This window comes from Leptodactylus fuscus, chromosome 3 (genome assembly GCF_031893055.1).
Source record: "Leptodactylus fuscus isolate aLepFus1 chromosome 3, aLepFus1.hap2, whole genome shotgun sequence".
Taxonomy (NCBI): Eukaryota; Metazoa; Chordata; class Amphibia; order Anura; family Leptodactylidae; genus Leptodactylus; species Leptodactylus fuscus.
The window spans coordinates 165,115,983-165,142,591 of NC_134267.1; the positions used below are offsets into that span (position 1 = coordinate 165,115,983).

Below are 26,609 nucleotides of genomic sequence, written 5' to 3' on the forward strand. Positions count from 1 at the left end.
TTTCTGTCATTTGCCTCGGGCGGCGAAAGGGGCAGGTTCACCCCTGGCTCCCGCGGCATCTACGTGCCAAATTACGAGCCAAAAGACATTGTGTGAATGCACCCTAAAGGTGTTCGCCCATTGTAGGAAGGGCATGTCACTAAGATAGGTCACCAAACCCTTATGTCTTTAGATCAGATAGGAATCCCTTATAATAAGTATGCGACTAGATCCAGTGATAGAAATTTACCAAGACTGGCGTTTCACATGCCAGTCTTGATCCCCTGAGCGCTGGATTGAATATGTGCATGACTTAGTGAGCGGTAAATACCTGTCACACGGAGAATGTGAAATCTGCAGGCAAAGAAGAAGGAGATGGTCAGATCAATACAGAATTTTGTAGGAAATAATTCAATTTAACCTGTTGTTGCTTTATGTTGAGAAGTCATGGAATCGGTCCTATCAGTGATTGACAGCTATCTCTATAAGCACAGTCATAGAGGGGAGACAGTCAGTCACCGACAGCACCTCCTCCTTGACTGCTCAACTAAGGAAAATCAGGCGGTAAGAAATCTTTTCCCACAAACCTGTACACCAATCTGCTCTGCTCATTCTGCTTTATAATATGTGGCCTACACATTGGAACACATTTTCAATATGGCTGAATCCATTTAAAGAGATTTTTAATAAAAAGTAGAAAAGCATATTGAGGGTTTGAGTGGGGTAAGATTAAAAAAAAAGACCCCGGGTACTCCATTCCATGCCATGTAGGTACTGGTCAGGACAAAAATGAAGCAACTCAGGTAATCGAGCTGGAAATGAAGGGGCTCAGCTGAAAACCTACTGCACCTTTGGCCACTTCTGTGTGACCACTTTTCTACTCACATAGTATGCATATCATACATTGCGTAGTAAATTTCCAAATCTAGAATGGCATCTGTGAATCAGGTCCAATAATATATATATATTTATTTTTTTTTTTATTTTTTTGTAGTGACATGAAAACACCTGTTTCCTACACCTTTAGTAACTACTATAAAAACAATGTAGTCCAAAGAGTGAAGGAAAAAGCCGATACGTGTAAGCGCTAATGCATTTTTAATGCGGTCTGCATAGTAAACACATAGTAAATTGGAAGCAACAATGACAGAAGAACTGTGACAACAGGAAAGTTGTCACTTGACGGAGTGTCCATAGCACTTGCTTTGGAAACGCTGCATTACTCTGCCGCTTCGGAGCCGCATTATTCTTATTAGATATGACAGGACCACACTACAAGGAGGGAAAGCAGCAGTAAACGTACAATTCCTCCGTCACTGCAACATTAATTCCTGGATACGTGCCAGGTTATCTGGATTCTTGTTTTATCGTTTATTATTCCAAAGCCTCAAGCAGTGAAGAATTGACAGGGCAATCTAGGAAATGGTGTACAGCAAATGTGAGGGCAGGGCGTTCTAGAGGATTTGTGGTGGATTTAATCAGAATGTGAGCGGCAATAGTTGTTTTCTACTAGATTTATGTTCTGGAACTATTTAGGGGATTCATTTATATTGTTACATTGTTTGGATAAAGAAACAAATAAAGAAACAGTAAACAATAACATACTGTACATTGCTACAAATACATACAAATTTAACTTGTCAGATTTTAGACATTTTTTTTTTAATTTAATTAATTAATTTATTTATTTTAGACGTCAATATTTTTTTTTCCCAACCCATGATTTCTCCTATTTTCCACAGAATGTAGTACATTGGAGAACTGCAAATATTAGGGGAAAAAAGTTGCTTTTGAGTTTTGATCAGGTTTTATATGCAGATTTTTTAAGCCAAAAAAAGAGAAGTACCAGCACCTATCCTTAAGGCTATGGCCTTACTTTGTGGGGCCTTAGACTATATGCACACGAAAGAGGTGCAAAACGGTTGTAAAGAAAAAAAAAAAAAAGCCATTTTCATGGCCCTCTTGCACCCAGAAAGCACCCATATTTACAGATCCGTCATACGTTTCAGTGTATGAAAGGGATTCAAGAAAATGGCCAAAAATAGGCCATAACTCAACGATCTGTGTCAAAATAATAGTCATATGAATAGTTCTCATTCACTGACAGGGAAATTAATGCTGCCATGTGACATTGTGTGAATTGAGCCTTAGTTTTATATTCTCCTTTTATAAGACGATTTCAGATTTCAAAACTGCATCAAAAAACCTGAACAAGCCTTCACATACAAAAGAACTCAAAGGCTATAATTCCACATGGCGAAACACACACACAAAAAAAAAAAAAGAAAAAAAAAAAAGAGGTTTTTTTCAATTGCATTATTCGCTAAGTTTTTACACCTTTTTCCTTACGGTTTTTCTTTCCCTATTAAATCTATAGGTAGAACACTTGTAAGCGTTAGGTGTGGAATCACATGCTTCCATTTTTAAGAAACACAGCTTTTCTGCATCTTCTCTTTTACTGCAATGTGCGGATGAAATGAAATCTCATTCATATTGCTGGCACTGTAAAACGCGTTTTTTCTGCAGCAGCCAAAACACTGTTTCCACAATGTCAAGCATAAGCTGAAACATCTATGGATAGTCTCCAGGCCGGGTTCACACAGAGTATTAGGCCAGGTTTACACGGAGTATTTTGGCTCGTGATTTGGTACGTAGACGGCGCGGGAGCTTTGCGGGCCGTATACGTTCCCATTGTTTTCAATGGGAGCCGGTACCGTATACGCGGCTCTATTTTGCAAAAGCAAAAGCTCCCGCGCCGTCTACGTATCACATTACGTGCCATAATACTCCATGTGAACCCGGCCTTAGTGTTTATAATGTACACTAGTGATCTGTTACGTGTGGGTGCCAGGACATTGCAAAACTTTCTTCTGAATTTATTTATTTTTTGTGGCAGTATTTCTGGGCTTGTATAGAGTTTATTTTGGTGCCAGTTTCTTGGTCACACATTTGTGGCATGTTTATTTTTCTTCTTTTTAGGCCTTTATTTCCCAAAAGAGAACTCTATTAGATAATGCCATCAAAAACAACTCTAGACCCAGTTTGTGCTGGGGGGGAGGGGAACAAAAAAAACATAACTCTCTATCAACTAACATCTCACATTTTTTTGGTGGGGCGGGTAGTAAAAGAACACGTGCTGTAAGTACAAAAACTTGCCATAGAGAAAAAAAAAACACTATATAAAGCCACCTTAGACAAAACATTGTGGTTTAGAACAGTGTTGTTCACAATAATCCCATGCCATGGCCGTATCACACCGGATATTAAATCATGCTCTGATCGACGTGATCTGCCAAAGTTCACAGTATACTTGTGTCACCAGAAATAAAAGTCTGGTGCAGCACTCAGCCTTGGGGTGTGTATATAGGTCACATTACACACTTTGCAGATAAACAAATTCTCCCTTATCACAATGGAGTAATATATTTATAGTCACTTGGCTGCTTTTGATATTGTGAAATTCTAGAATAGAAATTTCACTGTGGTCAGGAATCAATACTGGAATCACAACTTCGTGCAGCTCTCATGGCCGGCCAGCAGCCAGAATCATCAAAACTCATAATGTGATGGAGGCCATGACACTGGCACTCACATCTGGACCAACCACAACAGTTGTCCCTGGGCACTGCTCTGTGCCACTTACGAAGCACATGGCACCTCCTTCTGATGATAAAGTGTAACACACATATTTAGCCAAGGCTGCCAGAAAAGCACATAATAGCCAGTATATAGAGTATATATAAAGTGTAGCAACATCATTCAGGGTATCATACACTGATATTATTTGTAGCTCCACTGTCAAAACAAGAAACTAAAGCATGAATATTTGTCAGATACAAAGTGCAAATAAATGCAACATATATTATGCCAGCCATATCCAGACATGCACATGGTGATACCCTCCCGGCACTACTACCTCTACATATACAATGTCACACATATCCAGACATGCACATGATGATGCCCTCACAGCACTACTACCTCTACATATACAATGTCACACACATACAGACATGCACATGGTGATACCCTCCCGGTACTACTACCTCTACATATACAATGTCACACACATACAGACAAGCACATGATGATGCCCTCACAGCACTACTACCTCTACATATACAATGTCACACACATACAGACATGCACATGATGATGCCCTCACAGCACTACTACCTCTACATATACAATGTCACACACATACAGACATGCACATGATGATGCCCTCACAGCACTACTACCTATACATATACTATGCCAGCCATATCCAGACATGCACATGGTGATACCCCCACAGCACTACTACCTCTACATATACTATGTCACACATATACAGACATGCACATGGTGATGCCCTCACAGAACTACTACCTCTACATATACTATATCACACATATACAGACAAGCACATGGTGATACCCTCCCGGCACTACTACCTCTACATATACAATGTCACACATATACAGACAAGCACATGATGATGCCCTCACAGGACTACTACCTATGCATATACAATGTCACACATATACAGACAAGCACATGATGATGCCCCCACAGGACTACTACCTATGCATATACTATGCCACCCATATACAGACATGCACATGATGATGCCCCCACAGCACTACTACCTCTACATATACTATGTCACACATATACGGACAAGCACATGATGATGCCCCCACAGCACTACTACCTCTACATATACTATGTCACACATATACAGACATGCACATGGTGATAACCCCACAGCACTACTACCTCTACATATATGTCACACATATACAGACAAGCACATAATGATGCACTACTACCTATACATATACTATGCCACACATATACAGACATGTACATGATGATGCCCCCACAGCACTACTACCTATACATATACAATGTCACACATATACAGACAAGCACATGATGATGTCCCCACAGCACTACTACCTCTACATATACTATGTCACACACATACAGACAAGCACATGATGATGCCCCCACAGCACTACTACCTCTACATATACTATGCCACACATATACAGACAAGCACATGATGATGCCCCCACAGCACTACTACCAATACATATACAATGTCACACATATACAGACAAGCACATGATGATGCCCTCACAGCACTACTACCTATGCATATACAATGTCACACATATACAGACATGCACATGATGATGCCCCCACAGCACTACTACCAATACATATACAATGTCACACATATACAGACAAGCACATGATGATGTCCCCACAGCACTACTACCTCTACATATACTATGTCACACACATACAGACAAGCACATGGTGATACCCCCACAGCACTACTACCTATACATATACTATGCCATACATATACAGACAAGTACATGATGATGCCCCCACAGCACTACTACCTCTACATGAGCTATGCCATGTGACATGGGTCTGGGCACATATCTGTTCAGCATGTAATAGAACCTCCATAGTAAATAAATACATAGTAATGAGTCTCTATAATAATACTAGCAGTCCAGGAGACCTCCCCAGTGATTACCATGGAGACCACAGCCGAGAGCTATGGCTGCCCAGGCAGAAGGTACTGATGCTGGGAATGGAGAGACAGGAGGAAGGCTGCAGCAGGTAACACACTATCATACATGAGCGTGCATGTAGCACAGCGCTGTCAGCAGGGATGCTCAGCATCGGTCTCACCTCATACAGCGGTGCACGCCTCAGCTTCTAGTGATGCTCCCAGTGATGCTGCAGATGCTGTAGATGCTCCGCCGTCTCCTCCTCCTCCTCCAGCTGACTGCAGGATCACTCTCTAAGCTCCACCACAGCTTTCCTCGAAGAGCCCACATGTTGTCATCTACCAGCCAATCACGTAACGACCTCCCCTTTCCTGCCCGCTGATTGGCTACTACCTCCATTCTGTCTCTTAGACTTCCGCTCGCTATTTGACAAGCAGCATGTTTGTTATGAAAAACCTCGGCTTCGCAAAGCACGCCGGGAAGTGTAGTTTAGCAGCAGTCCATAGCTGAGCAAGTCAATACTGGGGAAAACTACAACTCCCAGTAGACGCATATCTGTTGCCTATGTATGTGGTAACCACGCCCTCTCGAAAGGTAAACTCGTCGGACTGATTCCGGGCAACGCCTTATTTCTTCTTCAGGACGGCGGACACTTCCTAGAGCGGACTTCCGGTGACAGGGACTCCAGAGCGGTGGTGGGAGCACGAAGCCGGGGGGCTGCCTCATCCGCTCGCCGGATCACAGGTAGCCTGCGGCGCTCTATGTCTGATATGTTGAGGCGTGGGCCGGGTTAGCCGGTGCTCTTAAGCCTGTGCAGTGTGTGCTGAGTAATGCTAATCCTGCCCGGGCCTGGAGGTGTCAGGGAGACCGGTGTAATCCCGTCCATGCTGTGTGCAGCGCAGCCAGTGCCTCCTCATGTGTCGCTGCACCTCCTTCCCTCTCACTGGCCATTGCTGCCTGTACCACTGTGGTGGGCACTGGGGCTGGCACTGTAGGAGGTGCCCCCTGTCTGGGCACACTGCTGGATCTCCGGCCAGAGCCTCATCTCTTTACGTTTGCTGATGAATCACTAATGATCAGGTGTGGTAAAAGTTAATGATACACTAGCACAGGCCATAGCCAGGCCGGATCTGCTTGGGCTCTGGCCTGTTTCTCCCTGCACTTCTTCTATAGGGGATGGTGGGAGTTTCAGGCCTGTCACTCACACAGCCACCTCATTCTCTGCTCCTCCTGATCATTCACATGCACCACTTTATTGTTCCTGAAATTGTGTCTTACACTATACACCTTACATAATATTCCGTATGAAAAGTTGAGTAACTTTCTAAACACTTCTTCTCTTTTTAAGTGTCTTGTCGCATGCGGTTAGTTTGTGAATGTTGTCATAACAACAAAGCAGTGATCAGTCTCCGCCATGATCTGTGGTCTGGTCTGGGTTTCCATTGACAGGATGCAGATCTATTGTTTGGTGTGTATTTTTACCAACATTTAATAGAAGTCCAACCTGACATGTGATATTTGTAACAGATTTCTGCTATCAATTGGCATGTCACCTCTGGTAGTGTCATAGGAAGCTGCAGTGGTTTAACTCTGCCTTTTAGCTCCTCTAAAAATATACAGCTTTAAAGACTTTTTCTAGTCCAGAGCAACATTTAAAATTATTTATTTGCTTACTTATATAGCACCATCATCTGCAGCGCTTTACAGACATAGTCAAAATTCTGCTCTCTCCGTGTCGCTATGGCCCAGCGCCCCTTAGGCTTGCCATACACGTTAGAGAACTGTTGGCTCTTCTGACTGTCCCAGTGCACATGCTGATCAGAAGGAAGTCATTGTCAAATACCCCTGACAACAAAAGAACTTTTAAAAGTATCTTAATCTAAAACTTGTATTAGACAGCTATATGTCTGACCCAGGACTATTGAACAACATGAAACACATTGATTGACATTTGTTTTGGCCTTGTTGCACTGGTCGATGCAACCTGAGTGAGGTAGGAATGATCTCTGCTGTGTTTGGTTCTTCCCCATTCAGCTGCATAGATTATCGACGCCAATGTACTGCCGATAATCTGCATCTGTTAACCTGCCGACAATCGAGCCAGCTAAGTGATAGCACTGTTATTGCTTATTACCAGTAATTGCCCTGAATAGTGGCCAGGTCCTTATGTCTTCTGACCTCTGCTGTTAGCCGGAAAGTTGTAAGACCCCATTTGTTTGTTCAAACCCACAAAAATTGTCAAGTTCAGTTATTAAACTAAGGCTTCATTCAGACAGCCATAATGCAGTCATATTTTAATGTCTGTATTACAGCTGCAAATTCTGTCAGTCACAGGTGTAATGCCCTGAGCTTAAAACACTCTAGAGCCCTGTTCCTAGCTGTGTTTCAGTCCTCTGAATGAGGCCTAACATGAATGACCATCTACAACTTTTCAGTCTCTGTAAACAGCTAACTCTGGTGATTTGCATCTTTGTCATCTGTACTGTATTTTGATGTAGGAAACACTATCCCAGTCAGGAGCTCAGCTACCCTGTATGGAATCTGTCTGATCACAAGCTTCGCCACCACTTCCATTGTCAACCATCAGTATCTTTACTGTAGTTATAAACTGTATCTTAGGATCAATAAAAGAAATGGATTGCTACAACATTACAACAGATATGACCCTCTATGTAGGTTGTATCTGTCTATTTAGTGTAAAAGGTCTGCATATCGTCTTTATGTTCCTTTCATGTGGTCAGTATTTTGCATCACTGTTTGAAAACAAGTAGAGCCTACAATAGCCAGAAGTAGAGGCTACAGTGGCCAGAAGTAGAGGCTACGATGGAAAAAATTTCACCATGTGTTTTTTGGCACATTCGTGATTTTGGCTTACAAACACCAATGGAACATACTGACCTCATGAAAGGGGCTTAAAATACTTTTTGTTTTGATGTTCATTGAGTCTTAATCTTTGGATTTTAGGAGCTGTTCTATCTGTATCCAGTGCATATATTGACCTTCATGACATAACTGTATAGAAGGCTCCAACCTCGTAATAAATCGGGCTGAATTCCTGTATAGCTTACGCCAGAAAATCGATAAGAGTTATAATAAATGTCAGACCATGGTGTTCCCACCCCGCTCCATCAACAATGGCAGATAGTGTCAAGACGCAAAATGGAGGATTTGGGTAAAAGATGTACCACAACATCAGCTATCTATGCTTCATAGGATAATAAATCCCCCTCCCCCAATTACTCTAGACTGTATATGATTATACCAAAGAATTTTAGCTACTATTAAGGAAAATGCTGAAAACTTTTCTGGTCTGACTACAGACATGGCTGCCACCATTCCCCATTGCACTGGTATTGATAAATATTCCCCAGTGTGAAGAGGTGCTGAGGCTGGTTATACACATTACATGAACGTTGGTGGGACTGTCTGAGCATGTGGGCATGCTGATTCTTACGTTATTAAGGGAGAGAAGCTGCGGCTGGTGGCTTCTGACAGTGTCTTGCCCCTTTCTTCCCACTGAAAATACATGCATGCTCAGGCATCCAGCCGCACACTCTGCTCCGGATTAGGCCCAATGAATGGACCTAGTCCTGAGGAGGGAGTGTCTTCAGGCCGAATCGCGAGGCGACTCGGCCTGAAGAATGAGCACCCACACTGCTGCTTCTGAGTGAGCCTTACAGATAGGGGAGCAGCTCCTCTGTGTGAGCCGGTAGTAGTTTCTATTCCACATCCTCCCTTCTACCTGTAGAGAGCCTGTGTGATACATAGTTTCATCATAAAGGAAGTTCTGGTGCAGGTATGAGTGACACATAGCTCCCCATAGAATTACGTAGAAAAGAGTATCACCATAGCCTGATTCACACTGCTACTATGTGGTTACTTCCTTGTCAAATCTAGAGATTCACACATGGGAATACACGAGAAAAATGGGCCTGAATGCTCTAATATACAGTGATAAACAGGAAGAGCTGCATTTGCCAACTTTTTTTTTTCCCCCCTACAGGAAGACTGTAGTATTACTTGGGGTATGTTGAGACAGTGTGTTTTTTGTTTTGTTTTTTTTCCCGGCACCTTTCGAGGCGGATGCTGCTACAGGGGAAAAAAAAATGACATGACCTATCTTCAGGCGGGTTCCACCTTGGGAAAAAAACATTGAAATCAATGGAAGGTGGATTGATGCAAAAACCATAAGGGTAAGTTCACACGTGGGGTTTTTTGGTCAGGATTTTGAGGCCTCAAAATCCGGACCAAAAAGACGGCCTCCATTGAAATCAATAGGAGCCGTTTGTTCCGCCTCCCCGAAAAAAGAAGTGACAAGCTCACAGGTGGATTCGCGTCGCGACATCGGCCTGAAGACACTGCCGACTAGGCCCATTCATTTGGGCCTAATCCGGAGCGGAGTGCGCAACTGGATGCCGGTGTACTGCACAGGCATCCAGTCACAGCTACCTGTATTTTGGACCGGAACCTGAGGCAGCCTCAGGTTCCGGTCCAAAAACCCTGTGTGAACATACCATTAATATTTTTTAAGGGAAGTGTCTATATCCATACAGTGTGCCAGAGGGGGAGGGGGAGGGGGGGGGGGAGTGCCAAAAAATGAGGCACAGTGTCTAAAATCACAAATGGAAAAAGTCCTGCACAACTGACTTTTCATCTGGCATTGTCCGGGTGAAGGACCCCATTAAAGGCAGTGGATTCCCTTGGGATCCATTGTTGCCAGTCTTAGACTGGATCTGTCTTTGTTTAATCTGTTCTTCTGTTTTGTTGCAGCAGCAGAACAGATTGAAAAATGCAGATGTGAAAAGCAGCTCACCGCTGTAGCTCATAATGGGGTGCTGAGTGAGCGCCATTCTCTTCTATAGGTATATGATACAGGTTGTTGCAGTTATGTGACAATCCCTGTAAACGTCAGTATTTTTTCTCTGTGGATAATAGTATCCCTATGTCCTGTGTGCTTTGACAATCTTGAGACCAGCTTTTTAAGGTAAGTTCTGAGATAAACACCCAATGTTACAGACTGAACTACTGGCACGCTGATAATGTTTCTTTCACATGGCCATGTTCAGTCCTGGGAACTCAATGTATTGTCCATTTATTGGCCGGATTTACTGGCCCAATACTCAACTCAACATATCATTGGCAATGTAATTATCTATTGGTCTGACCTGCCAAAACATCATAACAATAGAATACAGACTGTTAAATTATCGGACACCTACAGAACCCGACAAACCGCATTGACTGTAATGGGATCTGTCCTTTTAAACTTAAAAACATCATGCAATCTGAATTTTTTTCTTCTACAGATTTCACGTGGATGCTGAAACACAGTTTCCAACATAGACTCAGCCGCATGTGTGAATGTAGCCTTAGCTGTGTATGGGCCGATACATGAACTGAATTTCCAGGTTAAAACGCTGCTGTATGAAACAGTCCATAACGTAAACTAAACTTTTGGAGAACTTTTGATTTCTTTGCCAGTTTTTGTGTCATTAATACATTTGGTAATATACTTTATAATTTTGCTTCTGTATTGAGAGCTGTTTCTGTCTAGTACAAGGCTATGTAAGAGGGTAGGGGAGGATCACTTCCAACAGTTGTCGCCGATATTATGAAAAGTACATTTCTCTAGCATTATTTCTAGAGAAATCACTGGTAGAAAACAGTCTAGATTGGGATTTTTATTTCATATATATTATACGGTTGCTTATGAACATCATAATCCCGACACTGTTTTCTACCAGTGGTATCTCCGGAAATAATTTAGCTAGTCTTTGTGTCACTTGACAGTGACGTCGTCTTTCGTATGACAACGAAAGCAGTTTTTTGTACATTTTATAATGTCAGAAATATAACTATTTGAAGTGACCCTGCCCTATCTTCATTTTCCGTACATGTTACTGCAAGCCTTTGTACACAGTAACATTCAGTGAGAGGCAGAAACTGCTCTCGGTACAGAAGAAGGAAAAGGGTGAAAAAACATAGGATTTCACAGAAAACAGCCAACATTTGTTAATAAAGTAAATTTTATGACAAACTTCCAAATCAAAAGTTGCCGGAAAGTTTAGTCAGTGTAGATCAGGGGTAGGGAACCTTCGGCTCTCCAGCTGCTGTGAAACTACAACTCCCAACATGCTCCATTCACTTCCATGGGAGTTCCAAGAACAGCAGAGCAGGTATGCATGCTGGGAGTTGTAGTTTTGCAACAGCTGGAGAGCCGTACGTTCCCTACCCCTGGTGTAGATTAAAGAGTCATAGGCTGAATTCACCTCCCAACAGTTGATCCAAACAGGGGTCCACTGATCAGATATTTTATAGGCCATGAAAACCGAAAACAAATAAAGTACCTAAATTTTCCCCAAAAATTTAGAACGGCTTTTGTATTTTGGCCAGTGTTTGTGTCATTAATTACTTTTGTAATATATAGTGAGCTCCTGAATGGCCGATGTGCTGCTGTACTGAACTGACTCCCCTCATCATGCATTGAGTTCAGTCCAGGAAATGTGGCGCACACACACACACACACACACACACACACACACACACACACACACACACACACACACACACACACACACACACACACACACACACACACACACGTACGTGAATGGGACTTGGTTGAGTGAATCCGGCTTTAGAAAAACTATATCTTAGGCCATTAATATCAGATCTTTGCAGTTCCCATTGAAATATATGCAGTACCTACACTTGCCGCTACAGTTTATATGGCAAGTTAGTAGCATGCTGTTTCGATACCATTGATCTGCGAGGGGTTTCGGGTGTTAGACTTCTGCAGCTCTAATATTATTACTAGAGATAAGCCATCAATGATAGAAACTGGGTGATCCCTTTAAATGCTGGTAATTATCACATTGACTACTTATTTATTTATTTTTTATATAGGACATGATACTAAAAAGATTGCCACTCTTTAGCAGTGCCATGTGTAGGTAAGGTTGTCTGTGTGGCCATATGTACTGCGTGAGCATGGGTACACAATATGTACACCATTTGTACCCACGCTACATTGTACAATGACTAAGACTAGAGACTTTTGAATGAGCTTATGGACTTGTTGGTTCTATTTTATTCCTATCGTTATACTATTTGGTCAGGCAGTTATGCTTTACTATAGAGTTTAAGGTGCTAAAATAGAATTAGTATGAAGTAGTGGTGGATTTTTATTTTAACTTTTTCCATGTAAGTAGACTTTCTATTCGATTTATCATAAAATACATGAACAATAGATTGTAGGTTGTAAAGTATGTGATGTGAAACCTAGCTTTTCGTTCATTGGACTACTTTTGGTCAGTACTAACTACTGTATTCAGGGAGCTCCCCAAAATACCCAGTGATCCAGTTATCACAATTTAGTCCCTATCATAGTCATTCAGATACGCTTGGCATGTGCTGCCCATGCACTTACCGTGCTTCCGTGACACCTTTCGTTAAATGAATAGGAGCCACGGAAGCATGGGCCACAAACTGTAGGACAACTGTACTATCTGATGCAGCCCGGACTATCAGCTTGCACATGGGACTGTGAAAATCACGATCATAATACTATTAGGCTGGAGAGGGGCGTATATATACAGAGAAAGGCCCAGACTAAATTTGAAAAAATTTGGGGAGCATGGTTGGACACACCTGGCCTTCCCTCCCCGTCTCTGATTTAGGAACAGATCTCTCACTTCAACTTTCTCTGTTTCCTTGATCCCCTGAGTGCTATTCTTTACATGGAAATCAAAGGAGGTTCGGGAGATTTAGCGGGGGGTCCTAATGGACTCCCCCCCCCCCCCCCCCTTTTATATGTCGGATTGTGTCTCCATATTTACTTTCAATTGTTGTTGTGTTACTGTTGTTTTGTCGATTTGTTTGATTTTATGTAAAGAAAAATTTGTTAATAAAAATTATCTGATTAAAAAAAAGGAAATCACGATCATACTGTATGTATGAGCCCATAGAAAAGAATGGGTCAGTGCGCTATCTGTGAAGTACCCTAAGGGTGGCTTGCAGATGACTGTGGACGAGATCAGGGTGTTATCCGTGTTTTTCCCAGATAGCACACTGACCCATACATTTCTATGGGCACATGCACATGACTGTGATTGCTACTGATCAGTGTATGGGTATTCCTGGTTTCCAAAACTACTTCTGAACAAAACCTGAATGTGTGGCTATACCCTTACACCTGCCCATGTGCCATGCTTCCGACATATCAACTTCAGGAACTTGCTGCATAATATCTCTCCCCATGACATATACAATTTATGTTAGAGAAAAGATACTAACCTCATACAGATGTGGCATTCTTTCGGAAAGAAAGCGGCAATCCTACTCAACACACTTGCATAAGGTTAAGATTTTTATCAATTACAGAATACATACAGGAAAAAAATACATTAGGACAAAAGTAGAATTGAATGCATGCTGCACCATCTCACCCACTGCCCACTTGTCTGACTCCATAACTCCCACTGTAGGAGTGATGTGTGGCACATCTCCATTCCCTTTTCACCTGAGAAGATATGGCAAAGCCCCCTTTAGGCTAAGAACCCACGTCGCAAGCTGTAGCCAAAGAGTGATAAAAAAAAAAAAAAAAAAAGTGACACACTTTGTGCTGAAGTTTTTATTTTTTTCTTCCGTGTGTAGCTAGGACTTGTTAATGCTCATCGACAGGCTGTGTGTGTGTGTCCCGTGACCCGTGACCTCATTCCGGGAGATGTGGAATAAGGAAGAGGTACACATAGAGTGAGAGCACGAAGATGAGTCATGGGAAATGCAGGAGCAACAAATAAAATAAAGCCAAGCAAAGGGTGCACAAATAGCTTTATTGTGTCTGCTGCAGGATCCACAGGGCCTGAATTTGGACAGGAATCTGAGGAGAAAGACCGCCTTAGGCTCCGTTCCCACGGAGTAATGCGCCGCTCATTCTGACAGGTAAATACGTGTCAGAGTGAGGCGCTTCAAAACAGATCCCATTGACTTCAATGGGTGCCAGCTTACGCGCACTGCACATTGAAATCAATGGGTTACGTGTCAGAATGAGCGGCGCATTACTCCGTGGGAATGGAGCCTTGAAGGGGTTATCCAGGATAAAATGTAATTCCTACACTATTCTAAACACCCTCCGCCTGCTTACTTTCAAGAATACATAATTTATCAAAAGTCTATATTTACCCATATAACCGTCCCAGGGACATTTTCTGGTTATCCGGTGACATTTCGTTTCCCCTACCATGGGCCCTACTAATTATACACTCACCGGCCACTTTATTAGGTACACCATGCTAGTAACGGGTTGGACCCCCTTTTGCCTTCAGAACTGCCTCAATTCTTCGTGGCATAGATTCAACAAGGTGCTGGAAGCATTCCTCAGAGATTTTGGTCCATATTGACATGATGGCATCACACAGTTGCCGCAGATTTGTCGGCTGCACATCCATGATGCGAATCTCCCGTTCCACCACATCCCAAAGATGCTCTATTGGATTGAGATCTGGTGACTGTGGAGGCCATTGGAGTACAGTGAACTCATTGTCATGTTCAAGAAACCAGTCTGAGATGATTCCAGCTTTATGACATGGCGCATTATCCTGCTGAAAGTAGCCATCAGATGTTGGGTACATTGTGGTCATAAAGGGATGGACATGGTCAGCAACAATACTCAGGTAGGCTTTGGCGTTGCAACGATGCTCAATTGGTACCAAGGGGCCCAAAGAGTGCCAAGAAAATATTCCCCACACCATGACACCACCACCACCAGCCTGAACCGTTGATACAAGGCAGGATGGATCCATGCTTTCATGTTGTTGACACCAAATTCTGACCCTACCATCCGAATGTCGCAGCAGAAATCGAGACTCATCAGACCAGGCAACGTTTTTCCAATCTTCAATTGTCCAATTTCGATGAGCTTGTGCAAATTGTAGCCTCAGTTTCCTGTTCTTAGCTGAAAGGATTGGCACCCGGTGTGGTCTTCTGCTGCTGTAGTCCATCTGCCTCAAAGTTCGACGTACTGTGCGTTCAGAGATGCTCTTCTGGCTACCTTGGTTGTAACGGGTGGCTATTTGAGTCACTTGCCTTTCTATCAGCTCGAACCAGTCTGGCCATTCTCCTCTGACCTCTGGCATCAACAACGCATTTCCACCCACAGAACTGCCGCTCACTGGATGTTTTTTCTTTTTCGGACCATTCTCTGTAAACCCTAGAGATGGTTGTGCGTGAAAATCCCAGTAGATCAGCAGTTTCTGAAATACTCAGACCAGCCCTTCTGGCACCAACAACCATGCCACGTTCAAAGGCACTCAAATCACCTTTCTTCCCCATACTGATGCTCGGTTTGAACTGCAGGAGATTGTCTTGACCATGTCTACATGCCTAAATGCACTGAGTTGCCGCCATGTGATTGGCTGATTAGAAATTAAGTGTTAACGAGCAGTTGGACAGGTGTACCTAATAAAGTGGCCGGTGAGTGTATTTTGGGGTTTGAAGAGCAGTCTGGTTTGGACGTGTTCTATCTGAGCTAAACAGTCGGGCAAACCTCCCAAGACTAATCTCGTGAGGTTAGCCCAATATATAATCATACTTTTCAAAGGTGTGTTTTTAAACAAAAAAAAACTGACCTAAATAATCTTTAATCAGAATTGAGGTGCAGACAGCTAGAATGACAAGTATGTACAATACTCTGGGGAAAAAAGAGAGCCAAAAAAATCTGACACCTTGCTCAGATGAGCAATTGCTGTATATAAGGCTGCGTTCACATGGAGTTTTTTGGTCAGGAAACTCAAATTCCTCCTCCTAAAAATGCCTCACCATAGGACTGTATGGTGAGGTGTTTTTTGAATGAGGAATTTGAGTCAGTTTCCTGGCCAAATTTCTGACCAAAAACTCCAGGTGAATGCAGCCTTAGGATCCACCGCCCACACACACACACACACACACACACACACACACACACACACACACACACACACACACACCTGATTTAAAAAAAAATTGGTCTTTAGGATTGGAGAAAAAAAAAATCGAGATCTTAGGTTTCATGCTATGAAGAGTTCCTCAGGGGTCAGATAATTTTCGGCCCTATTTAGATCTGTCAGAAGTTACACGCTTATCAGGAAGACAATTTCCTTTGACTTGGATAGCACACTCTGTCATCTGCATGAAGCCTTACACTATAATCTTTTCTAAGTACTACGTGTTAGTGTTTTAGAAGCGCATCTGTGCTCTTATTTCTATCCTGCAACTCAGTCAGTGTTACTTAGAACCTGGCAAATAATTGTAAAATATCTAAAGCCAAATGTTACCAGCAATAAGTTTCCATCCATGCCATGCGTTAAATGTGTTACTAACTGTATACTATCCTATCAGGATTGCTGATATATGAATACCAAATCCAAAATTCAGTGGATTGTACATGGAGGATGTGGCATGTAAAAAGAGTAATAGCTTAAAATACTTGTTCATTAATTGTGATAAAATGCTGACGTGGCAGCCTCCTAATAGCCCAAGTAAATAGTACATCGGTCTAGGCGAAGCTGTGGCATGACCGACTCTTATCCTGAACCAAACAAAAATAACATGAAGGGCGTAGTGAGAGGACAACTTTTTTTTTCTTCCCCCACCTCCCCAAAAGAAATGGGAAATATAAAGGAAGCACCTGGATTTGGCTCCAAAAACCTCATCAAAACCTGCAACAAAAGAACAGCTTTTTTGCAATGTTGGGCCTCATTATCAGACTAAAATGCCTTAATAGTCCGTAGGCTGTGGGATTGTGTATTCACTCCATGTTCCTTCTGTTTCAGGGTAACAGAATAATTTCTTGCACGACTAGGCACACCTGCATCGAGCACACTGAATGAGGAGATTTCTGCTTCCATAGCACCATATTCTAACAGCCTGGTCTCTTTGAATGAGGATGACAATGGAAGAGATGAAGAATGAAGCAGAGACCACTTCTATGGTTTCCATGCCATTGTATGCGGTTATGTATCCAGTATTTAATGAGGTGGGTGTTCTCATAATGCACAGCACTTAGTAATGCTGGGAATATGGGACATCCCAAAAATAAGAACCCTTTTTTTTTCCATGGACTACTTTGTGTCAGTGAGTTCAGCTCTATACTACATACTTTGGGGATGTATATTCTGTTCTAGAAGTAATAGTCAACGAAATGACTGTAGACAGGTGTAGCTCCAGTGTCTTTATATGCTGTCATTGAAATGCTGTTCTACCACTTCCACGATGACACACACAAGTAACAATAGGAGTAGGGTGAGGCCCACATTGGCAAGGCTTTGCTTGCTTAGTATATGACTAAAAATTTTACGTGTATACATGGCAATATAGCAGAAGGTCTGTGTTTAATAATATATTAGCTCAATTTATTACAAAGATCTTCAAAGATTAGGCCACGATTCTATGTCATTTTCGATAATACGTTTTCTGGGGGTTTTATACCTGCGACCTGTCCTTAGGAAAGGCCATTAATATTGGATCAGTGAGGGTCCGTGTCTCAACTCTTTTACTGATAAGCTTCTGGAAGGTGGCAGCATGTGGGCGAGCATTTCAAACTTGTACAGTGCATACTGGGCACTGTGTTGTACATGTGTATTGTATTGCAGCCCACTCCCATTCAGTAATGCTTGGTTCACATCTGCGTTGGTATTCTGTCCGGGGAAGTCCACATGGGGACCCCGAACGGAATACTAAACACAATTGCAAGTGCTGTGCAGTAAAAGCACACAGACCCCATTGACTATAATGGCGTCTGTGTGCTTGCCACGCGCTGCCCACACGAATCATGCAGACAGGAAAGTAGATTGTGAACTACTTTCCTGTCCTCATGATCGCTGAAGAGATCTGGCGGCAAGCACACGGACCCCATTATAGTCTATGGGGTCCGTGTGCTTTCACTGGCACACCGCTTGCAGTTGCATTCGGTATTCTGTTTGGAGGGGGGGTCCTCATGTGGACTCCCCTGGACAGAATACAAACGCAGATGTGAACGAGGCCTAAGCTGCAGTAAAAAGCATGTGACTGGTGGACATGACCTCACGGATGCTGAAAATGGACTAAGAATGGTGCTACTTCATTTAGCTGATCAGCAGGAGTGTCAAATCCCACTGATGTTATATTCATGTCCTATATGAAGGATGGGTTATAATTATAAAGATCTTCTTTCCCTGATCTCATAATAGCATGTCATGATCAATATTAATTCAATGTGTACACAGTCATTAATTTTAGTATAAACTGATCCAGAGATTAGAAGCGGTGCAAGGTGCTTCTCCCTAAATGATGGGCTGTTCAGCCATGTTCTTACAGTAGTATGTTTATTACAGTAGTAATAAACGTACTGACTTTTGGACAGTTGTTAAGGTGTTAACATACTGTTGAATAATGTATTTTCTTTATCTGCATTGACCATTTCCGGGTATGTATATATAGAAACTTTGTATGGCAGTTGTAGTGTAGAAAGTAAGACCGGGTGGAACGGCTGGTAAGTGGAAACCATCTTTTAAATGGCGTAAGTAAAATGATCAATTACCTGATAAGAGCTGCGCTTTTCTCCCTATATCCTATCATCCTGAGATAAAGGCCATTTGTAGAGGAGATAAATTTTTCCGTGTTCTAGCAGGGCCCGTCTAGCAGAGCCGTGTAATCTGCAAGGGTTTAAGCACTATACAAATGTTTCCACTCCTATAAACCAAGAGCCACAATCTTTTCTTATGATCTGTACTGGAATTAAAAGCAAAATAAACCAACTTTCTTTTTACCCCTGCATTATTCGGATAATTCTGCTTTGCTTTTGCTTTCCTTTTTTATGGGTTCCTGTGATGTGATAAATTTGATTTATGAGTACCGTGGGAGTGTATGAGGACAAAAGGCTGCGTGTAAAATTATAGCTTCAATTTGTGCAGTGTCTCCAACTTGAATCAATCTGAGCTTTGGCTTCCGAAATGGCCATTGTATTATTTTTGGGACAGCTGGTAAACAGACTGCTCGGTAATGCTTGTGCATCTGTACGGAACACTCTCCAATAGGAAATCATTTAGACACATTGCTTTTGGCGGATTGTTTTCTGCTTAGACACCAAAATATGCAGATGCTGCAAAATTCAGCGCACGGATATTTTATTTTGTGCTTGTTCGTTTGCTATAAGTCTTGTGGTGCAGCACTCTCTACGTGACACTGCATACTTACCATATAGCACAATGTATTATGGCAAAGGCAATGCAAGCTCTGCAGATATAGAGACATTTTATTGGTCTGCTAACCCTGGAAATCTCTTCTTCACCTTTCTGAGCTGCAATGCAGTAAATGATTGCAGGAAAGATTTGCTCAGAATATCTGAGCACTAGATGATCACTTTGTTTGGGGAAGAAATGATATATTCCTCTTTACCCCTTAGCACCAAGGGCAGATGTCTGCAGAGATGGCATGGTGCCTGCTCTATAAGCAGCGGATGCAGCGGACACCCGCCTGAAGTGGCTGGGAATGGAGAGAACTCTGATTACGGATGGTTAACCAATTTCTGTGGTTGATGTCCAACAAATGGATGTGTTTTGGTTACCTTGGCTTTCCAAAAGAAAAAGGAATATAGTCATATCACCCATAAAATATTACTAGTAACTACTACGTATCACTTTGGACTTTTACAATGTCAAAGCTTCATGTACACCTTTTCATTTGGGGGGGAAATACATTTTATGTTCTCTAGTAAAATGTGAGGCAAGTCAGGTGTTGCCCATAATGTTACACTGGGATCTGAAGTATATAATGTATTAATGTATATGTAAAGTAGGATATTAAATGCTGTAAAAGCAACTAATGCATTAACTATTTTTCTTTTTTCTTCTTTCCCCCACACAGTTAGAGCATGTAAACCTTTCAGCAGCTCAGACCCTTCGGGCAGCTTTTATAAAGGTAAGGAAACTTGTCCTCCATATACTCATCTATAAAGCATGTATTGGGGTGAATTAATCTTTCCCTCTATGCCAGAAAACTGGCACAGAGGAATGCTGTAGAGGGGAATGTTTGGTGCAAGGCCCTTTCTTGCTCCAAACGTGTGCCTCAAGGCCCTTTGTGCGAATTTGGGGGCAGAAAAGGAGGTAGGGGCGGGACAGATGCTTTGTCCTGAAAGATTTATTATAACGTATAACCGTTTGCTGGTGCAGGAAGAGCAGACTTTTATAAAGTTCTCTGCACCAATTGGTTGTTTATTAAGACTGGCATATTGGACGCCACTCTTAATAAATTTGCCCCATTGTGTGTGTTCTCCTTCTAGCACACTCTTCTGAGGCTTTCCAATTATAGTTCATTTCCTAGCTGTAGCTCCTTTTATCAACCTGTGTCAGGGTCCGCTTACCTGTCTTCCTATATACATCTCTTCATTCATGCCTCTGTGCGTACTGCTGAAATACTACTAGGCTACGGAAGGAAAAAGCCTTCTTTTTAATGAAGCGCTGCCAACTTGGATACAAGACTTGCATGTAAGAAGGATCAGGATTGGCTAATATAAAACATGTAACAAGATGGGGAAATTGTATGGTACTATGGGAAGGCAGGAATTGGTGATGTTACAATCACAGCATGGACCTTCAACAGTTACCAAAAGAGCAACTCTGGAAATAATCAGGTTACTGGCATGACACAGAGCTCTATAAATAAGGAGGAGGTGGAAACTACCAGAATTTAGAAGAGATTAGGTAGGTCTTGTGGGCTCCATACAGTCTCTTAGATTGGAACCTACTCTATCAAGGTGAGTTGGTGTCAGTATGAATGTCCAAAAGCCTCGGTCAGACTAAGGCCCCAAGTACTAAAATGCTCCGGAATCACATTTGTGTTTTCGCTGCATTTTTCTCTGTGGATTTTATGCCCATATCATACCTATAGGAAAAAGGTATGCATTTCCGCAGGAATAATTGACATGCTACGATTTTCAAAAACATTGGTGTTTTTGAAAACTCAGCCTTACCACTGGTTATTTTTCTGCAATGTGTAGACTGAATTAACCAGAATCACATTCACTTTGCAGGTACTGTAAAACACAGCAATTTTTGCAGCAGTGGTTCCGCAGAGGGAAAAGCGCTGTGTTTTCATAACATGGGGCTTCAGCCTAAAGCTTTCTTTTATACATGTCTTTATCCCTCTTTGTGTCTCCTACCCACTAAAAGGCTTCATTCAGAGGTGATATACAATCACTAGTTCACCTACAGTACGTCATAGATGTATCGCAGTACGTTTTGTAAATGCTTTAAAGGGGTATTCATTTTTATTTTGTTTTCCAATATTGGATCAGTGGCGTGCTGACACCCAGCCTCCATATTGATGGTTCCATACATTATAATGTTACTACAGCTCTGCTCCCATTGAAATGGAATTGAGTTGTCATTGCATGTCATGGGACTTATCCAATGTTTAAATGTACCCTAATAGAACCCATTCATGACACTGGATTGGCTCGAACAGGAGTTTGGTTTATATGTAGTAATGATCCACTGACTTAAAGGGGTATTCCCATCCACATAATTATTTTTTAATTTGTAGATGATTAAAAGTTAAACATTTTTGCAAATGTAAGTAATTAAAAATTCTGCAGAGTTTTAAAGAGTTTCTCTAACTTTCTTAGTGGTGACAGTCTGTTCTCTTGATCGGTTGCTTATGGATCCGACCACCAATGCAGAAACTTTCTTAGGTCAGAAAATCAGCCATGATTTCCTTATTGTAGCCAGGATATCTTCTGATACATGTAGTGTCCCTGCCTGATAACCTGGCTACAATAAGAAAATCATAGCTGGGTCCTGACAAGTCCCAGACCATAGAAAGTTTCTTCATTGGTGGTCGTAACCATGGCAACCGATCAAGACAACAGACTCTCACCACTAAGAAAGTTAGAGAAAATCTTTAAAACTCTGCAGAATTTTTAATTACTTATATTTGCAAAAATGGTTTTTAATTATCTACAAATATAGATATGATTATGTACATGGGCCCTTTAAGGGCTCGTTCACATGGGTCAAGAGGGGGCGGATTTTGGCACTGAATCCTCCTCAAAATCCGGAGGAGCTGCAGGAAAAATCGCGACGTTGTATAGTGCAGGCAAAGTGGATTGGATTCATGCAAATCCCATCTCCACTTTGCGGAAAAGATCGCAGCGCAGACACGCTGCAATTTGCAAAGCCGTTATGGCTTTGCAAATAGCAGCATGTCAATTATATATACGGAAACGCCTGGGGCTTTCCCCTAGATATAATGTTAAGAGAAAGTCCGCAGAGGAAAGCTCCGTGAACTTTCTCTTCAAAGCGCTGCAGAAAGAACAGCAATGCGATCACGCAGCGGTTCTTCCCGCAGCGCTTTATCACTTCGTTTACGGCCCGTGGGGCCTTAGCCTAAAGGTCTATGCAGACCGCTAGCTTCCTTTTTTCCATGAGCGGTATGTTCCCGCTCATGGGGGGAAAAAAAGAAGTGAGCTGCTATTTCTTCAGGCAGATTCAATGGCTGATACAGCCGCGGTGTCCGCCTCGTGGCAGCACCCTCCAGACTAGGCCCATTCGTTTGGGCCTAATCCGCAGCGGAAAGACGCGGCAGGCGCATTTTGGTCCTATTCTGACGCGGCTTCCCGCGTCAAAATCAGGACCAAAGTACGCTATCCTGTGTACCGTGTGAACGGGGCCTAATGGCACATACTGCCCCTTTTATAATTCTACCCATTATCTAGTCTTTACACTTCTACTGGTTGCACGTACAATATGATACTTGAAACAGCACAACTTACTTTTAAGCCTAGGATTGTACAAAAAAAAAGTCATTCCTCAAACTTTTCTCAGCCTCCCATGTGAGAACTTTAATCAGACTGACAAAATGCAAATGTAATTAAACTATTCCCATGCCACCCAAAGGGCAGATCCACCTCTGTTTGTATGCCAAGGTGACCCGCACTGTGTCTTAGATGTGGCAGATTAAGTGTTTTTCTAAAGCTGGCAGATGTAATGAATCACACTGTTATTAATCTGTTAGTGTTACTGACCCCACTCCACACTTCTAGCAACTTCCCTAATAAAACCGTGACGATTGTGATAAATTTTGCTGTAAACAAATCATTAAGCAGAGGGTAGGCAGACGCTGCGGCCTTATTTTAGAACCAGGAAACCTTGCCATGGTTTTCCATGAAGGATAACCGTGTATAACAGCGGATCATAAGGTTAGCATCTAGATAGGCGCAGGATAAATATTAAGTAATCTTCACTTTATTCCGTAATACAAAATCAATAGGGGGATGTTGCTGAGACTTTTAACTATCTATCTCTGTCCACTCAAGTCAGAGGAGGGGGGGATTCCCACTAAACAAAGAGGGGGATTTAGCATACAGTGTTGGCCAAAAGTATTGGCACCCCTGCAATTCTGTCAGATAATACTCGTTGTCTTCCAGAAAATGATTGCAAGCACAAACTCTTTGGTATTAATATCTTCATTTATTTTGCTTGCAATGAAAAACCACAAAAGAGAATGAGAAAAAAAAAAAAGTAACATTGATCATTTTACACAAAACTCCAAAAACGGGCCGGACAAAAGTATTGGCACCCTCAGCCTAATACTTGGTAGCACAACCTTTAGACAAAATAACTGCGCACAACCGCTTCCGGTAACCATCAATGAGTTTCTTACAATGCTCTGCTGGAATTTTAGACCATTCTTCTTTGGCAAACTGCTCCAGGTCCCTGAGATGTGAAGGGGGCCTTCTCCAAACTGCCATCAAGAGATCTCTCCACAGGTGTTCTATGGGATTCAGGTCTGGACTCATTGTTGGCCACTTTAGAAGTCTCCAGTGTTTTCTCTCAAACCATTTTCTAGTGCATTTTGAAGTGTGTTTTGGGTCATTGTCCTGCTGGAAGACCCATGACCTCTGAGGGAGACCCAGCTTTCTCACACTGGGCCCTACATTATGCTGCAAAATTTGTTGGTAGTCTTCAGACTTCATAATGCCATGACACACGGTCAAGCAGTCCAGTGCCAGAGGCAGCAAAGCAACCCCAAAACATCAGGGAACGTCCGCCATGTTTGGCTGTAGGGACTGTGTTCTTTTCTTTGAAGGACTTTTTTTTTTTTTTTTTCCTGTAAACTCTATGTTGATGCCTTTTCCCAAAGAGCTCCACTTTTGTCTCATCTGACCAGAGAACATTCTTCCAAAACGTTTTTAGCTTTCTCAGGTAATTTTGGCAAACTCCAGCCTGGCATTTTTATGTCTCTGGGTAAGAAGTGGGGTCTTCCTGGGTATCCTACTATACAGTCCCTTTTCATTCAGATGCTGGCGGATAGTACGGGTTAACACTGTTGTACCCTCAGACTGCAAGGGAGCTTGAACTTGTTTGGATGTTAGGCGAGGTTCTTTATCCACCATCCGCATAATCTTGCGTTGAAATCTCTCGTCAATTTTTTTTTTTCCGTCCACATCTAGGGAGGTTAGCCACAGTGCCATGGGCTTTAAATTTCTTGATGACACTGCGCACGGTAGACACAGGAACATTTAGGTCTTTGGAGATGGACTTGTAGCCTTGAGATTGCTCATGCTTCCTCACAATTTTGCTTCTCAAGTCTTCAGACAGTTCTTTGGTCTTCTTTCTTTTCTCCATGCTCAATGTGGTACACACAAGGACACAGGACAGAGGTTGAGTCAACTTTAATCCATTTCAACTGGCTGCAAGTGTGATTTAGTTATTGCCACCACCTGTTAGGTGCCTTAGGTAAGTAACAGGTGGTGTTAATTACACAAATTAGAGAATCATCACATGATTTTTCAAACAGTGCCCATTCTTTTGTCCACCCCCTTTTTTATGCTTGGTGTGGAATTATATCCAATTTGGCTTTTTGACAATTCTTTTTGTGATTTTCCATTGAAGACAAAATAAATGAAGATAATACCAAAGAATTTGTGATTGCAATCATTTTCTGGAAGAAAATGAGTACCGTATTTTGCGGACTATAAGGTGCGCCTTATATGATTGAAAGTGGCGGCCGGCAGACTTTGCCGGCTGCCGCTTAACCCCCCGCGTGCCAGCCGCTTCTATTCATTTCAATGGCACGCTTCCATTGAAATGAATGGAAGCGCTCGGCACACGAGGAGTTAAAGGGATTCTACCTTTAAAAGAACTTCCTTCTTGATCACGTCGGAATAGCCTTAAAAGACTATTCGTCTCTTACCTTTTTACCATAGCCAGCGCCGCCTTCTTCCGCAGCTCCGTCTCTGTCTTCTTTGGGCCTCATGGATGACGCATGCGCAGTCGGCTCTAACAGGCTCTCGCAGCCAGAGCCGACTGCGCATGCGTCATCCATGAGGCCCAAAGAAGACGACACGGAAGGCGCGAACACAGCTCAGGGAGAAGGCGGCGCTGGCTATGGGAAAGGTAAGAGACGAATAGTCTTTTAAGGCTATTCCGACGTGGTTAGGGGGAAGAAGTTCTTTTTATGGTAGAATCTAGAGTTGAGTGAGTACTGTTCGGATTGGCTGATCCGAACAGTACTCGCTCATCTCTAGTAGAATCTCTTTAAGCAGCGGCCGCCGGCAAAGTCTGCAAGCCGCTTCCATACATTACAATGAGAGCGCGCTATTCAAATAGTTAGAGATGAACGAATACTATTTGAATAGCGCGCTCCCATTGCAATGTATGGAAGCGGCATGGAGACTTTGCCGGCGGCCGCCGATTAACTCCTCGCGTGCCGCCGCTTCAAGCCTTATATAAGGCGCACCGGACTATAAGGCGCACTTTCGATTTCTGAGGAAATCGGAGTATTTTATGTGCGCCTTATAGTCCGGAAAATACGGTATTATCTGACAGAATTGCAGGGGTGCCAATACTTTTGGCCAACACTGTATGTTATATGCCAGTTGTTGTTGTACAAGGTATGATGTGACCCATACATTTTGGTGCCTGGCTGTTTTTGTCTTTTGGCATGCAGATCTGTGAGATTGGGGGTGGCCTCTTGTGACACGTCAGACTTGCTATGAATTACACCATACACTGGCATAAACTATAACTTAGACGTGGACAATACATGCATGAGAAGATGTCCAGATGACTGAGTTTGTAACAAGTGTAATATCATAAA

The 26,609-nt window shown here is 42.5% G+C and overlaps 2 protein-coding genes across 2 annotated transcripts in view; one reads left to right on the forward strand and one right to left on the reverse strand.

The window, feature by feature from the left end:
- Positions 1-5,817, reverse strand: part of SERPINI1 (serpin family I member 1) — a 36,854-nt gene extending 31,037 nt beyond the window's left edge. Inside the window, exon 1 of the mRNA XM_075268717.1 lies at positions 5,677-5,817. Within this exon, the coding sequence (XP_075124818.1) occupies positions 5,677-5,681 (5 nt within the window). The 5' untranslated portion in view covers positions 5,682-5,817. The remainder of the gene's footprint in view (positions 1-5,676) is intronic.
- A 256-nt stretch (positions 5,818-6,073) lies between these two features.
- Positions 6,074-26,609, forward strand: part of PDCD10 (programmed cell death 10) — a 30,499-nt gene continuing 9,963 nt past the window's right edge. The window contains exons 1-3 of the mRNA XM_075268718.1: positions 6,074-6,239; positions 17,306-17,508; positions 20,376-20,429. Coding sequence (XP_075124819.1) covers positions 17,413-17,508; positions 20,376-20,429 — 150 coding nt within the window. The 5' untranslated portion in view covers positions 6,074-6,239; positions 17,306-17,412. The remainder of the gene's footprint in view (positions 6,240-17,305; positions 17,509-20,375; positions 20,430-26,609) is intronic.